Source organism: Serinus canaria, chromosome 4A (genome assembly GCF_022539315.1).
Source record: "Serinus canaria isolate serCan28SL12 chromosome 4A, serCan2020, whole genome shotgun sequence".
Taxonomy (NCBI): domain Eukaryota; kingdom Metazoa; phylum Chordata; class Aves; order Passeriformes; family Fringillidae; genus Serinus; species Serinus canaria.
The window spans coordinates 5063424-5078032 of NC_066318.1; the positions used below are offsets into that span (position 1 = coordinate 5063424).

The 14609-nt window shown below is 47.6% G+C and overlaps 1 protein-coding gene across 2 annotated transcripts; it reads right to left on the reverse strand.

Moving 5' to 3' along the window:
* Positions 1-1186: 1186 nt before the first annotated feature.
* LPAR4 (lysophosphatidic acid receptor 4) lies at positions 1187-14318 on the reverse strand. 2 transcript variants are annotated; one of them, XM_009090418.4, is made up of 2 exons: positions 13837-14318; positions 1187-3913 (listed from the first exon to the last, which is right to left on the reverse strand). In XM_009090418.4, the coding sequence occupies exon 2, from the start codon at positions 3758-3760 to the stop codon at positions 2714-2716; it is 1047 nt and encodes a 348-aa protein (XP_009088666.1). In that variant the 5' UTR covers positions 3761-3913; positions 13837-14318; the 3' UTR covers positions 1187-2713. The 2 variants fall into 2 exon arrangements, with proteins under 2 accessions (XP_009088666.1, XP_009088667.1); XM_009090419.4 differs by lacking the exon at positions 13837-14318 and adding an exon at positions 12887-13421.
* Positions 14319-14609: the final 291 nt, after the last annotated feature.

The following is a 14609-nucleotide window of genomic DNA, read 5'->3' on the forward strand; positions in this document are numbered from 1 at the left end:
GCTTCCGAACCCCACAAGCTCTGGAATCACTTCTTGCTTTGCAAGTGTAAAGCAGCAGCTTCCAAATAAGATTTCCAAGCTGGCAGTTGGATGTTGCCTGCTGAGATCAAGCTGAGTGTAAACAGGTTTCTCATCTCTGTAAATCTGAATTAAGCAGGGCTTTGCCTCAGAGAAGAGCATTTTCTTATGTTCCAAATATTTTTCCTGCAAATAGGAAGATGTTTTTAGGCACAGAGTGGGATTCTTGGGGCTGTCCTGTGCAGGGCCAGGAGTGGCACTTCCATGATCCTTGTGGGTCACTTCCAGGTCAGGGTATTCTTTGGTTCTAAATGCACCCTCACTTTTTTAGTGAATCCTTCTCACTCTGGTTCTTTCTCTCTCCCACCCCTAGAAATGAATCTTGTTAATGAATTCTCCCTGTTCTTTTTCCTTCCCTCTCTCATCCCTAAAAAATGCAGCTTGTGTCTCATTAAGTCCAATTCCTGTCAGGGTTTTGGGATGGGATGCCCCATTTCTCACAGAATTTGGGGTGTGTCAGAGCTGCTGATGGTTCCCCAACCCTCCTCTGCTACAGGATGAAGAATTTGCTCCTTAGGGAGAACTCTGCCTGTAGGGAAGCCTGGCAAATCCCTCTCTTTGCCTTTAGATCTGAAGGGAACAACTTATCTGAAATGCACACATTTCACAGCAAGGGTTGAGATGGGCTGACTAGCCAAAGGAAATATGGATTTTAAAATTTCCTGTGAAGAGTTTGGGTGCAGTAGGAGAGGGGCACAGGAAGGAAAAGTGACAAGGCACTGGTTAAATGGCAAATATTGCTGCTTCCTAAAGCCCAGCTCATCCCTTGGGCTGGAGGTAAACCTTTCCCAGCTGCTGACAAATTCCCTCTCATTGCCTATCCCTTGTCCTGCCACACTGACCTCATTCCACCAACTTTTTTCAGTATGTCTCCCTGTTTTCACATTCTTCTGTTCCAAAGTGCAATTGTCTGTGGGTTTAATCTTCAGAAAAGCCTCCCAGGCCAGTCCTGTGTGCAAGTTTCCAGTAAATATTGCTGTAACTCAGAGCTGAAATAGAATATTTTTGGCTGCTCTCATGCTCTCTGTGTATAATGAGTTGATCATATGCTTTTTGCCAATAACTGACATTTTAGGGCTGAAATAGAATAATTTTTGGGGTCTCTCAATGTTGGTTAGCCACTGACTTCTTTATTCAAAGTGAATGCAGTGCTAAATAAATATTCCCTTGGAAGCATTAACATTTTACAGCTGAATTCTTCTCGCACTTAAACCTCTGTTGCTTTAAATGATCACATTTGAGGTGCTGCTCTTGTATCTCACGAGGCTTCGTCAGAGAGACTTAAAATAGAGTTGAGTGGAAAACATCTGCTCAATTAATAATTTGTCTCTTTTTTTGGCAATAGTTCCCTAGAAGTAGCTTTGCCATGGTAATGTATATTGCTGAGCTAACAAGTTGTAACTTTATATTTTTTCAAATGAAATTGTTCTCCTCATTTCTGTCTTACGCTTAAGAATAAACCAGCCTGGGAAGGGCTGTAGAGCTTCAAACACGAGCCAAGAGTTGGAGAAAGGAACCAGGTGGTAAAACGCAACATATACAAATAATTAATTTTCCATATATTTCTGTAATCTATAAAAAGAAAGGTAATAAATTAATTGGAAAACAAGACAATATTGCTGTAACCAGCTAAGAAAAGAGTGCAGCAAATTGGCTTTTGAGTTACCTTGAGGCCCTAAAAACCCATTAAGCAATCACACAGCACCTTAACTGTGGGTGCTGTGACACCACTTGTCCATATTTCAGTGGATCAGCACTCCTGGTCCTTCAGCTGCCTCAGCTTCTGTATGGGAGCTTTGCCCCTGGAAGAACTCTGGGCTTTCAGGCCCTTCTCCAGCTGACTTTACAGTCCAGCCCTTCCCAGAAATAATCATATAATCCCCTGGGATATAAAAGCCCAGGTGCAACAGATCATTAATGAGCTCTTTACTCCTTCCCAGAGGTGGCATTAAAAAGAATCAAATAAATTAAATGACAGTTTAATCTGATAAAAATGAAAGTTCATATTTCAAAACTGTAGTAATAATTATCTTTTTTTTTTCTTATTATCTTTTCTGTCACCAAGCAACTCTTTTGCCTAATTGCTAAACAATTATTTACACTTCAAACCTCTCCATAAATTCCAGTCTCTAGGAAAACCAGGCTCTGCACTCTGGCAGTGGAGTAAGGAAAAGCCACAAGCTTTTATTATGCCTTTGTAAGCAAACATACATATTGTGGGAAGTTACTGAGTTAACATATGAGGATGAGGATGCACCTGCAGAAAGCAGAAATATTGGCAGGAATCTCTAAAAAAAATGAAATTTTCTATTTCCCAACTGGTCCCATGTCAACTGCTGAGGGGAAAAATGCCAAATGTTGGCATCTTCTGGTTAAAGAAGGTGTTCTGTTCCCTCCTGAGTTGATGCATGTGTTGTAGCCTATCCATAATCTCCAAAGGGAGATCCATTGGGATTTTCAAACTTTGTGTTCACCTGTGGAACGTGATGGGACCATCCCAGTGCAAGGACCTGTCGTCCCCCAGCAGCTTTTCTTCATTAACCCCACGTGTGAACCCCCATTTTCTGGAGCTACTCTTTGCCACGTGGTGTTAATCAGGAGTTAATGGGGGGTAACTCCCTGTGTAAACATCTCCCTAGAAATGGGACTCAGATGTGGGATCTCCTCCATTGGTGATGGCCTGGTCACTGATCTCATCCTGCGGCGCTGGCAGTGCCGTCTTTGTGAGCGGCATCTCTGTCTTGAAGAGAGAATCCATTTTGATCTGGGTTTTGATGTTGAAGGACTTCTGGAAGGACTCAGAGGTGAAGTAGTAGATGAAGGGGTCAAAGCAGCAGTTGAGGGTGGCGATGCACAAGGTGATGGGATACATGGTCCTGGCAAACCTCTCCAGGGAGCAGTTGGCGATGGCCTGGGAGCGCACGAGCGCGTACAGGAACAGGATGGAGTTGTAGGGGACAAAGCACACGACAAAAATGGCCACGTGCACGATGATCATCTTCAGCACTTTCTCCTTGTTTGTCCCAATCTGGGACAGGGTGGCCGGCTTCCGTAAAGTCCGGAGAACCAGCGAGGAGCACGTGAGGTTGAGCATCAGAGGGATGATGAATCCCACCACCTCGATAAATATGGTGATCTTGGACAGGTAGGTTTTCCAGATCCTTTTGGAGAACCCTTCGAAACAGGTGGTGCTGGTGTTGGACACGTTGGTGGTGGAGAACAGCGAGGCCGAAATTCCTCCACTGAGGACCAAGATCCAAACGCCAGCGCAGACGATGGCGGAATTCCTCCTGGTGCGGATGGTGCGGGAGCGGAAGGGATACACGATGGCCAGGAAGCGATCCACGCTGATGCAGGTGAGGAACAACATGCTCCCGTAGATGTTGGTGAGGAACGCCGTGCCCGAGATCTTGCACAGGCTGTCCCCGAAGGGCCAGTGCCTGTTGAAGTTGTAGAAAATCTTAAAGGGCAACGTGAACACAAAAAGCAAGTCTGAAACCGCCAGGTTGGTCATGAAAATGGCCGTCTCACTCCTCATCTTCATCCGGAAGAGGAAGACGAAGAGGGAGGCGCAGTTTGTGATCAAGCCAAGGATGAAGACCACGCTGTACACGGCTCCGTACAGGTTGTACTTGAAGGAATCATCTGTCAGGCAGGTATGGTTGTTGCTGTGGTTTCCCATGCCAAGTCTGGGATGGGCTTCCAAAGGCCTTCAAAGTCTACTTCAGTGACATCCATAAAATAAGGCAGGGAGCTCGTCCCTTCCCGAAGGAACGCATTCCAGGGAGGTGGCTGGACTCCTTCCTACCGCATCTCCCTCATGGATCCTTTCATCCTAAAGGAGAAAGAGAGAACTGCCATCAGTCTTGAACCAAAGTGGCTGTGCAAGAGAAACTCCCAAATTAATGGATGTGCAAGCAACAGCAGGAATTAGTTTTCAAGCAAGTCTTTACAAATTCCACTATTATTGGGGCTTTTCACAGTTGGAGATGGAATTTACTGAATTTGGCCTTTCCTTTCCTTCCATCCCTCCCTCATCCTCCTGTTTGAAGGAGAGTGATTGTTCTGAGCAGCCAGGTCTATGGAAGGTGTCCCTGTCCGTGGCAGGGGTTGGAACAAGAGGAGCTTTAAGGTCCTTTCCAACACAAACAGTTCTGTGATAATTCCAACATTCCCCTTCGAAAGGTTTTTCTTTAAAATCTGAGATGGAATTGGGCCAGTATGTTTGGAAAGAAATTTAACAGAATGAAACATCTGAAATTTTGCCCTAAACCTGTAATAGGAGGAGAAAAGCTGAAAGTTGTAGTGTTTGCTTTAAACTGTGCACAAAGATGAGTTCTATGGATTTTCAACCTTTTTTGATGCAAAAGTATTAAAACCCCCACCAAAATCTATGATAAAGAAGAGCTGCTTTGCCTTTTTTCTAATTGAAAATAGGAGCATCCTTACACATGTTTTCCAAAGTGGAAAACTGTTGTAGCTCAGAAATATTTACCAAAAACACTTCCCAAAGCCATGTTTCCTTTTTTTCCCTGCTTAAAAATGTCTGCAAATATGGTATTACTTCCAAAAGGAATTTTTTTGCAAGTGTAAGTTTCCCAAGAAAGATTCCTCTAAGCTGTACCAACAGCTGCTTTTCATTCCTACTCTTTGTCGAGGTTTGGAATGTGAAATTTGGGAAATCTCATGGACTACACTCTTGTAAGACTTTGTCCCAACTCAACAAGCTTTGGAGACACGTGAAGTGAGCATGTTTTTACTTGGACATGGGTGCTTCCTGAACTCCCTGGATCATCTCTCCTGGCTATTTAAAGTATTTTTAATGCCTGTGAGAATAATCCCTCAGAAAGTCTCCTTGAGGTAAGTCCCTCTGGAGCAAAGGAAGGTTTGTGAGTTGGATCATGAACTCAGCACTTCTTGGAAATGTGGAGCAAAGCTGGGTCACAAAGGGAAAGACCTTTTCCTTACAAACTCCAGCCAACCAAATAAGAACTAGTCTGGAATCTCCTTGTAATCTAAGAAATTTAGGAGCTACAACTGGGAGTAGTTTGGAGGCGAAACTCTTGTGAAGAGTGGGATCCTTTCCAGAGTGAACCCCTGACAGAGGAGTTCCAGCTCCAAACCTGTCACTGTACTGCGTTAAAGGTTGCAATGGCAACATATAAACAAATAAAATGGAAAACAAATCATGGTTTTGACACAATTTGGGATGCAAATGATCAAAATCAGATGTTTTCCCTGTGTTTTCCTCCTGAGAGTTCTCGCACGTGAGCTGTCAGCCTTGCTGGTAAAATGGCAAGTGTTGGGAAAGCTGGGATAGCCACAGCTTTGCTGGAGGGAAGGAGCAAGTTCCTCACGTGGGAATGCCTGGAGAACCACAGGCTTCCCAAACTCTGGTGCTGTGACCCTGGGAGCAGGCAGCACCTCACCTTTGCACCTGGTAATGTAGCTATAAAGGAGGATGCCCAGATCTGCCTTCCCAGATGACTTCATCCTTTAGACATCCAAAAAGATGAATTGGAACTTGGAGGTCTCTCCTGTAGAGATGTTTTTCCTCCTAAATTCATGGTTAATTGAGCTTTATTGGAAAGAAGCTAAAAAAACCAATATAAAATATTTAAATTTATGGGAAGGACAGGAGTAAAATCTCAAATGTGGGATTGAACTCATTTTCTTTGGATCTGTGGTAAAAGGAAAAAAGGAAAGGTCTTGCCTGAAAGTTCAGATGCCTTTAAACAAGAGCTAAGTTGGATTGGAGAACTCCCATGAGCTCTAACAGGAATAGCTGAGTCTTGGCTTAACCGTCAGCCTAAAGCATTAAATCCTTGTCTTGGAGCTCCCTCCCAGTGCAGACACTCCCTGTTATCTCCATCAGCGGTTTGTGTTTATGCTGGATTTTGACTCCCTGGGTGTGTGAACCCCAGGTGTGCCACACTCCCCTGGTCCAGGGTCCACTCTGGGGAGATCTCAGAGGGACTGGGTGTCCTTGGAAACCTCACACAGTCTGGGAGCCCAGTGGAAACCCCACTTTTCAACCTGGCCTGGATTTGGGCGGTTCCCCAAGACCCAGGTTTGAAGGGTGCCTTTGGAACTCTCACCTTTACTGCTGACCAAGTGCTCCTTGCCAGCAGCCTGACCCAGATAATCCTCACACAAGAAAAAAGATGCTCCATCACCTGATTCTTTTCTCCCTGCTCTGCTCCAGACAGCCCCAAGGTCAAATCCCATTTTTTCCACTGTCCAATCTCTGGGAATTGCCTGCCAGCAATTGTCTAGTTAACTTATGGGCTTTAAAATACAGCCTGCCTTGTTTACCTATGGAACCCTGAGGTGTTTAAACAAGCTGACAAGTGGCTTTGAAACCCAGCCATGTGCTTTAAATTCTGTAGGACGAGTCCACAGATTGAGTTTTCCGAGTGTAAAATTCCCTTTCCTTCCTTTCCACTATGGATTAAAGCAGTGGGATGCTCTTCATGGTCACCACTGTGGTTGCCTTGCTAGGAAAATGTAAAGCAATATATTTTTTAAAAACTTAGTAAATACAGGATGACAAAGTAGTGGGTTTTTTTATATTTCAGGTGGAGCAAAGCTTTAAATCCTATATTTCAACTGGGGGCCAGTCCAGGAGGGGAGGAATGTAATGGAATAAACCCCCTGTTTAGTGTGATAAAATTCAGAATATTCTCTCTCCTAGCAGGGATGGTACCAGCAAACCTCCAGCCATCCCTCACAAAACCCTGTAATTCAGAGTGAGGTTCAGCAGAGTAGCTCCAGGCTTTGCTCTTTTACAGTAGAAATATCCCATTCTCCATGGGCTGAAAAGAGAGGAAAACTTGGTGTTACTTCCTATGGTGCCTGAGTATCCTGTTTACAATTCCTGTATTTCCTCCTCCCAGCACCCCAAGACACCTCCAAACTGCCAGACTGCAGCTCCATCCAGAGGAGCTGTTTGTTAGAACAGGAATTACTGCAGGGTAAAAACAAATTTTAAAAGCAGCCCTGTCATTCCATTATGCCATTCTTCCTGCTCCACACTGATCCAGTTCTCCATATGTGCAGCAAGCTGAGGTCAGAAAAACACCAGCATGAAGTTTGGGTCTGGCATTTTTGGCATCATCACATTTTCTTTTAGTCATGTGAGATGTCAGATGAGTGGAACTTTATCAGTCTGGAGGTGAAGGACACCCTGTGTGTTCATTTGAACTCTGGGTTTGGGAGGTCTGGCAGAGCCCTAATGGGAAAACCTCCCAGGGCTGAAGGATCTTTGCTGGATTGTCATGGTGTGTACTCAGGTTATCTCTTAAATCTTGAGAAACAAAGGTTTATAGGTAGAGAAGCCAAAACCTGCAGGACAGTGGGGTTTGGGGAGGTTTCTCTGGCTTTTCTCCTAGGTTATGGCACCACTCCTTGTCTTTTGATAGGGTCTCAGCCCCTGGCATGGAAATAAATAGGGATTTTCCTGGGGCACAGCAAGAGCTTTATTTCTGCCTTCTCCTGACAAGAATTCTGTTCACTCCAGGGTTTGCAGCTCCCTGCTCCTCACCCCGTTGCTACAATGCCTGTGGGGTGTGTAACTTACTCCCACCATGGAGCTCAGGGTTACAGCTGCACAACAAACTCGGCTCTGCAGCTTCTTGGTGTTTATTTCCTTCCTTTGTTCCACTTTAATTAAGCAGAAGGTACAAATAAGGGTTTTTTTGCAGGGAGATGTTTGGGGTTTTGGCAGATTTTTTCAGAGATGATAATTCTGTGTAAGTCTGTAGGACTTGAGTTCTTCTAGACTGGTGACTATAGATAAAATAAGATTAAACTGCAATTGTTTGAACAGATAAAATCAAAACTATTATATATTTTTAAAAAACCAAAACCTTCTTCTATCTGAAAAACTGAACATCTCAGTTCCTGCAATGGAATTTCCACTTACTTCTGTTTCCTTTTGTCAGTAAAAGTTGGTTTTGTTCAGGGAGAGCTCTGAGAGTGTGAACTGGCAGCAGCTTTAAGGACAAACCTCCAGTCTGGGGCAATCTGGTGGCTGATTTTTCCCTGTTGGAGGCTGCCAGGGCAGGAGCTGGTGCTGCACAGCGATGCTGCCTCTTTTCCCAGTGCCAGCAGTGTGGATTTATGGAAAGCTGGAGCAGGTGATGCTGGATCTGGCTCCTCCAGAGAAAGGTGTAGGGATGGGAAATAGCTTGGGACACCAATTTTGGGGTCGGGTTCAGCTCGCTGAGCGGCTGTGAGCGCTCCATCCTCCCGGGAGCTCCTGGCAGATCCCCAGTTCTCTTCCCCGGTGTGGTGGGAGCAAGGGAAGGCCGGGATTAGAGGGTGGGAAGCGGAGCAGCTGCCTGTAAACAAAGCTCCATTGACGATCCCAAGCGCTGGGAAGGAGAAACGCTTTAATCTCTTTCATTTCCTAATCCTAAATGATGTATTGGAGAACAGTGGGGAAAGAGCAGACAGAAGTGGGACTTTGAAGTCCACGGAGGTTTGTGGAGCTTCAAAGGGCCATTCTTGCCCGGTTTATCGGAGTGAATGCCCGGCCGGTATGCCGGGGAATGGGGACGTTTGCGGGTGATTAGCCTAAAAACCGGGGCAGGAAGGCTCTTATTCATGGCTTTGACACTTATTGTGCTCAGTGTCACCGGACCTGACAATCCCCAGCCCTTGCTGCGGGTGTGACATCCTCTCCTGTACCTGTGGGAAGCTGGAGTTGGGATTGGCCTGCTTCAGTCAGGTTTCAGCAACTTTTTTCAGAGAAAAACCCCAAACATGGGGGGCTTGGAGAGGGATCGCCTCTCACTGAGCCGGAGTGAGCGCAGGGATGGGTGGGAGCTGCTGTCCCCTGGTCTGAGCTGGCTTTGGCTCCTGGGGACCCTCACACCCCCTCCAAGCTCAGCTGCTCCTTTCTGTGTGCACCAATGCAGCAGGACCCCGATTTAATTCTTCTCCAGGATGGAGCAGGGAAGGAAACCTGAGCCTCTCAGCCCGAACCCTAAAGGCGCTCTCCTTTTTTCCTCCCTTGATTTTTTTTTTTTTTTAATTGCTCAGCACCGCCGTTGTCTCCTCACTGTCCTCTGAGACTTACAAAGCATTTCCTGCTCGTGGTGCCTTCTCTGGGCTGTATCTGTTTTGGATTGAGCTAATTAAAATGTTTCCTTCAGAAGAGATTCGCGAACTGCCTTACCCCATATTCAGCCACTGATCCTCAGGGCATGACTCTCCTTTTGTTTGCACGGAGAATGTCTCTCTCCATTTACATCACCCTTTAACCCTTGGCGTGCTCTGCCTCTCCCCATCCCCAGCAGCCTCCAGAGGGGCTGGGCCGCAGCCAGGAAACGATGGGATTCACCCTAAACTTCTCGGCGAAGTTTGCATTATTTAACACTTGTAAGAGCGGCTTTTTGCCCGGCCTTTGGTGCTGGAGGAGTGGGGGAATGCTGCTTGTTTGGAGCCCCAGGGATTGCTGGATAATGGCAGTGCTGGATTCAATAGAGAAGATTTAGATGCAAAGAAAAGCTGATGAAGTGCTGAAAAGCAAAGTTACCCTGTCTGACCAGGTTGTTTTCACCCAGGAATAATGTTTGTGGTAGAGGTTGCCGTGTCCTTGATGTAGCTCTGGTTCACTACAAAGTGTGGCTAAGAAAAAAAAAAACCAAACATAAAAAATAAGAGACTCCTGTTTCCCTGAGCCACTGGGGACTCCAACAACAGGCCTGGGTTTATTTGCTCACAGCTCCAAAAGGTTCCCAGTCAGCAGCCTGCCCAACAAGCTGCCTTTCTTTGCTTTCCCTGACACAATTTCCAGTGCTTCCTCGGCCATTCCTTGGCTTTTTGGCTCTTTGTTGCCTTTCCTCAGCTCCTCTGAGCCACGTGCAGCCCTCCTGCCACCCCATCCTCATTCTGTTGGGCTGGATCCTCTGCACTCCCTTTGCTGAAATGGGAGAGCTGAGAACTTTCTCCTCCCATTATCAGAAATTATGGACTTTTCTTGTCTTGCCTTGCACAAGAAGGTGCCAGCCCAGCAGCACAAGCACCAATTTCACCTTGGCAGGGTGGCCTGGCTGGAGGGGCTGTCCTGGATTCCTTTGGGTGCTGGGCCAGTCCTTCCATGGGGCTGGACAAAATCCATGTTTGGGACCTTGAGGGATCTGTGCCCTGCATTTATTTACTGCAGGGGCTTGATCTAACTGGGCTTTATTGTCTTCAATGGCTTTTTCCTGAGGGGAAAAGGGGAAATTTTGAGGATTGTACAATCCCAGGATGGTTTGGGCTGGAAGGGAATTTAAAGCCCATCCTGTTCAATCCCTGCCATGGGCAATGACACCTTCCACCTCCAAGCCTTGTCCAACCTGGCTTTTTCTGTAAAGTGGTAAAATAAGTAAGAAATTACTCCACAATCCAGAAATATCTAATCTCAGCTAGCCAGCAAAGCTTCTGCAGTGAAGCTTCTTAGAAATCAGATTTCTAATTATAAGATGAGGGCAAGGCAATGACATTTTGGCATTGTGCAAGGGCTGGATGCTGCTTTTCCTGTTAAATATGGTTATATGCATCTGTAAAACATGCTGGGGAGGAAGAGGATGAGTTGTCTGCAGGTTCAAGAAAGGAAAATGGGAATATTATGAGAGGAAATGAAGAGGTCTGTTGTGGCTGTCTATTTACAGCATCACAGGGTGTCACAGCCTGATGAGCTCATGTTTTGACCAGAGAAAGGATCTGCTCTGCTGCCAGAACACACCTTTGTCTCAGGGCTCAGGGACTGATGAATATCCCTTAATTTCACTTGCCAAGATAAAGAGATCTTCCTTTTCCTACTAACCAAACACATCACAAATAATCCAGCAAATTTCCCTGCAGCCAGGGTCAGCTCAGGCTGGTCTGGCTCTGGAGCAGGGTGGATCTTTACCCCTTTTATGGGGCTGAACTGGGAGCTGGTGCAGGAGGAAGCCTTGCAGAGCCACTGTCTGCTCTGGGAATAAAGAGCTCCTCTTTTCAGGGAGAGAATTTCCCTTCTGTGGAAAGTGGTGGCTCTCCTTCCCCGGGACTAAATCGGATCCTTATTTAGGGAGGAGGAGCAACCTGTGGAGGAGCAGAGTGAGGCTCTGCACGCACGCTTGACCCGAGAAGACCTGCTGAGGGTGGCTGAGTGCTCCAGGAGCCATCCCCACCCTGCCCAGACAGCTCCCTGCCGGCTCCTTTGGGATCCTGGAGCACCTCTCCAGCCACACAGCCCTGACCACAAACGCTCAGACATCGGGAAATATCAAAATCCCAAATATGCTGTAAGCAGGGCGAGGGGCAGTGGCATGGAGGGATCATGGACAGGGCATCCACCCAGATGGCTCCAAGTGCCACAGTGACAGATTCCCAAATTGCTTTGCCATGTCCCCTCCAACAGTGCACCCTGCCCCCAGGACCTGGCCCAAGCTCTGGATAAAACTGCTTTAATTCCTGCTCCTGTGCTTCAGCCATGAGGTCACTGCTGGAGGACTGATCCATCTTCCAGCTGGAAGAGCATCCTCTCCCTGCCCAGGGAATGTTTCCATCCCTCCTCCTCAGCAACCCCAGGTGCAGCTTTGCAGTTCTGTGCCTCATTGCAATGCCCTAAATGAAGGTGAGGGCAGAACTGGGGCGTTTCTTGTGTTTGTCTGTGTGGAGCTGAGCTCTTGACCCTGGAATTTGGAAGACATCGATTTTTATCAGTTGAGGAGGACTCTCATTTTTAGCCTCAAAGGATTCCAGTGAAATGTTTGTCCAGCCTCCTCTCCCACCCCCTTCCTCCTCTGTGTTTCAGGACTTTCTTTTAAAATGCAGAGGCTTTGAACCCCACAGACTACCAGGGTTCCTGCCTGTTTTGTTTTTAGGGAATTCTCCTAAGGGCGCAAGATGGAAAAGTACTACAAGGGGGGAATGTCCTTATCACCGAGCTGTGAACTTTGCACTTCCCATCCTCTGGATTTGACTGTTCTGTTCCTATAGGGCAGCAATACAAAAACCACACACAATTGTCTCCTCTCAAACAATGATTTGGGAATGTCATTAAAACCTCCAAACTTTTCCTGCAAATTTTTCTGCCTTGTGCTTATATTGTGTTAAATCCTCTCTTCTCCAAACAGCCAAATCTTTAAATGATGCTCGTTGTTCATTTTACTTCGGACACACGGGTTTTGCTAGATCTGTCTTTGAATTTTTCTCATTGAATTTTACAGCTTTAAAGAAGTAGTTTTTAGCCATGAATGGAAGCCAAAGCGATAAATCAAATTTTTAAAGTTTTCAGTATAATATTTATAACTTAATTCCTAATTTTTTGTATAGTTTGTGGAAACCAGCCCTCCATTAAACGAAGGTGAATGCCACATTTCTATCCAACCCATTATAAGCCTAAAGTGTCTTTATGACACTGACTTCAAGTACAAAAGGAAGCTGTAACCAAGAGATCCTTTTCACAAACACACAACAAACAAGAGGACAGAAAACTCCTAAACTTGTCACCTGCAGTGCCACAGCGAGAATCTCGACGGGAGTGGAGAATTGCGCTGGGAGTCAGAACCATTTCCATGCAATCTGGAGGAGTAGCTCGCACAGGGATTACTCTCCCAAAACTTGGAGCTCATCTTTCTCCCTTTAAGCAGCCCCAGTCACGGCAGGGCTGGAGCAGGAGGAAGGGGAGTCGCCAGCGCAGGGAAAACACCGCGGATCTCCAGTGAAACCCGGGATTCATCCCCCACATCCATCCCAGCCTCCAGAACCCCCACCCGGAGCTGCCATGAAACCCGGCCGCTTTTCCTGCCTCGGGAAGGGGGGAACTTACCGGGACCGCCACCATTCCCACGGCTCGGGGCTTCCAGGGGATCCCTCCCTGACAGTCCTTTGTGTCCCCGCGACACGAACCGCCCGATTCCCACGCGGGAATCCCACTTTGTCCAAGTTCAGCCGCTCATCCTCAAACTCCGCGCTGGGCGGCAGCTGCCCGGCCTTTGTTCTGAGCGGGATCGGGGCTGCCGAGCGCCGCTGCCATCGTGTCTTGGGAAAACGGGACGCAAGAATGGGCCCAATGTCTGGGCAGGGGCTGTGGGAAGGGGGAACTCCTGGGGGTCTCCATAGGAAACGCTTTCCATTGGGCAGGGATGTGTTATTAGCGCCGGAGCCCGCCCCGCCCCGGGTCTCCGCTGGGTCCCTCTCGCGGGGCTCTATCCATGGATTCCCTTCCAGAGCCTCTCCCAGTTCGGAATTAGCATCTTAAGGACAGCCCGACAATGAGCAGCGCGGATTTCCTGAGCAATTAGCCGGGGGACCCAGCCTGGGAGAGCGTGCCCGATGGGAACGAGCAGGGACGAGCTCCTCAAAGCTCGGATTTTCCTTCCCGCGGCCGTAATTGTTTTGCCTTCCAATTAAAAAAAAAAAAGTGAGGAGCAGAAGGGGGAGCTGAGAATCGGGAGAGCACTGGGTAAGATTAGGAAGCTGCAGAGCAAAGTTGGCCGTGGAAATAAAATAGCAAATATTTCCCTGGGCAGATTTAGAAAGGCGCTGTTTGTTAGGCTGGGGGTTGTTGTTTTGTTTTAAATCTTCTCAGAGGAGCTGACTGGAACAGTTTGAGCTCTTGCCCTGAATCGCTGGATTCCTGCTGGAAAGCCGGTCAGCTTTCCTTCTCCAGGGCCATAATTACAAATACTCAGAGAAGCGTGGCTGCGTCTGCCTGGGAGCTGCCCCCGAGAGCCGCGCGGTGAATCTGCCTAAAAACTGCTTCTTTCCCCCTCTTACCTTCGATATCAGCCCTTCAGGTAGGGACGAGGCTCTTCTGGCAGCAGCAGCAAGGCGGCGGATGGTTCATTTTATTCCCTTTTCAGCCCTCTCTGCTTCCATAGGGCTGAAATGCCGGGGCTGCTGCTAAAGCCCAGCCTCCCCCCTAACGCGTCTCGCTCGCATTGTGTTTGTCTCTCCTCTTCCTCCGCTCTCCTTGGCTCTTCCCACAGGCAGCCGAGGCCAGTAAACAACTCATTGTGAAGCTGCGAGGGATGTAATTCCTTGGACTGGTGGCCACCGTGGCTGAGTCGCCTCTGCAGCGCAGCCGGCTGCTGCCACAGGCTTTTATCCCTCCATGCAAATAACTTCCTGAATATCTCATGTAACAGCCCAGCAGCTCCGGGCTGCTCAGCCCCAGCCTCTGCGAGCCCCCGTTTAACGAAACTCAAAAACAGGAGCGTGGATTCGGAGTGAGAGCGGTGGCGGTGCAGATGTTTCCTGCTCCCGATAGGCAAAGGTCCATTATATTTGTTTAGTAAAAATAGAGGCAGAAAATGTTGGGGAGTGGTGGCGGCGTGGCCAAAGGCATCGCTGTCCCTGAGCGTGGGGCTGGCAGGAGGCTCAGGATGGAAAACCCGCCAGTATCACCAGTAAATTTACACAGAAACCCAGTTTCGTGGCTTGTGGGCATTTTCGGGCGGCTGCATGGAAATGCCGATCCCTGGGAGATGCGGCTGCTTTTCACACCCATTCTCATGCGAGGGTAAGAGCTCTCAGTGGGAACCCATTGA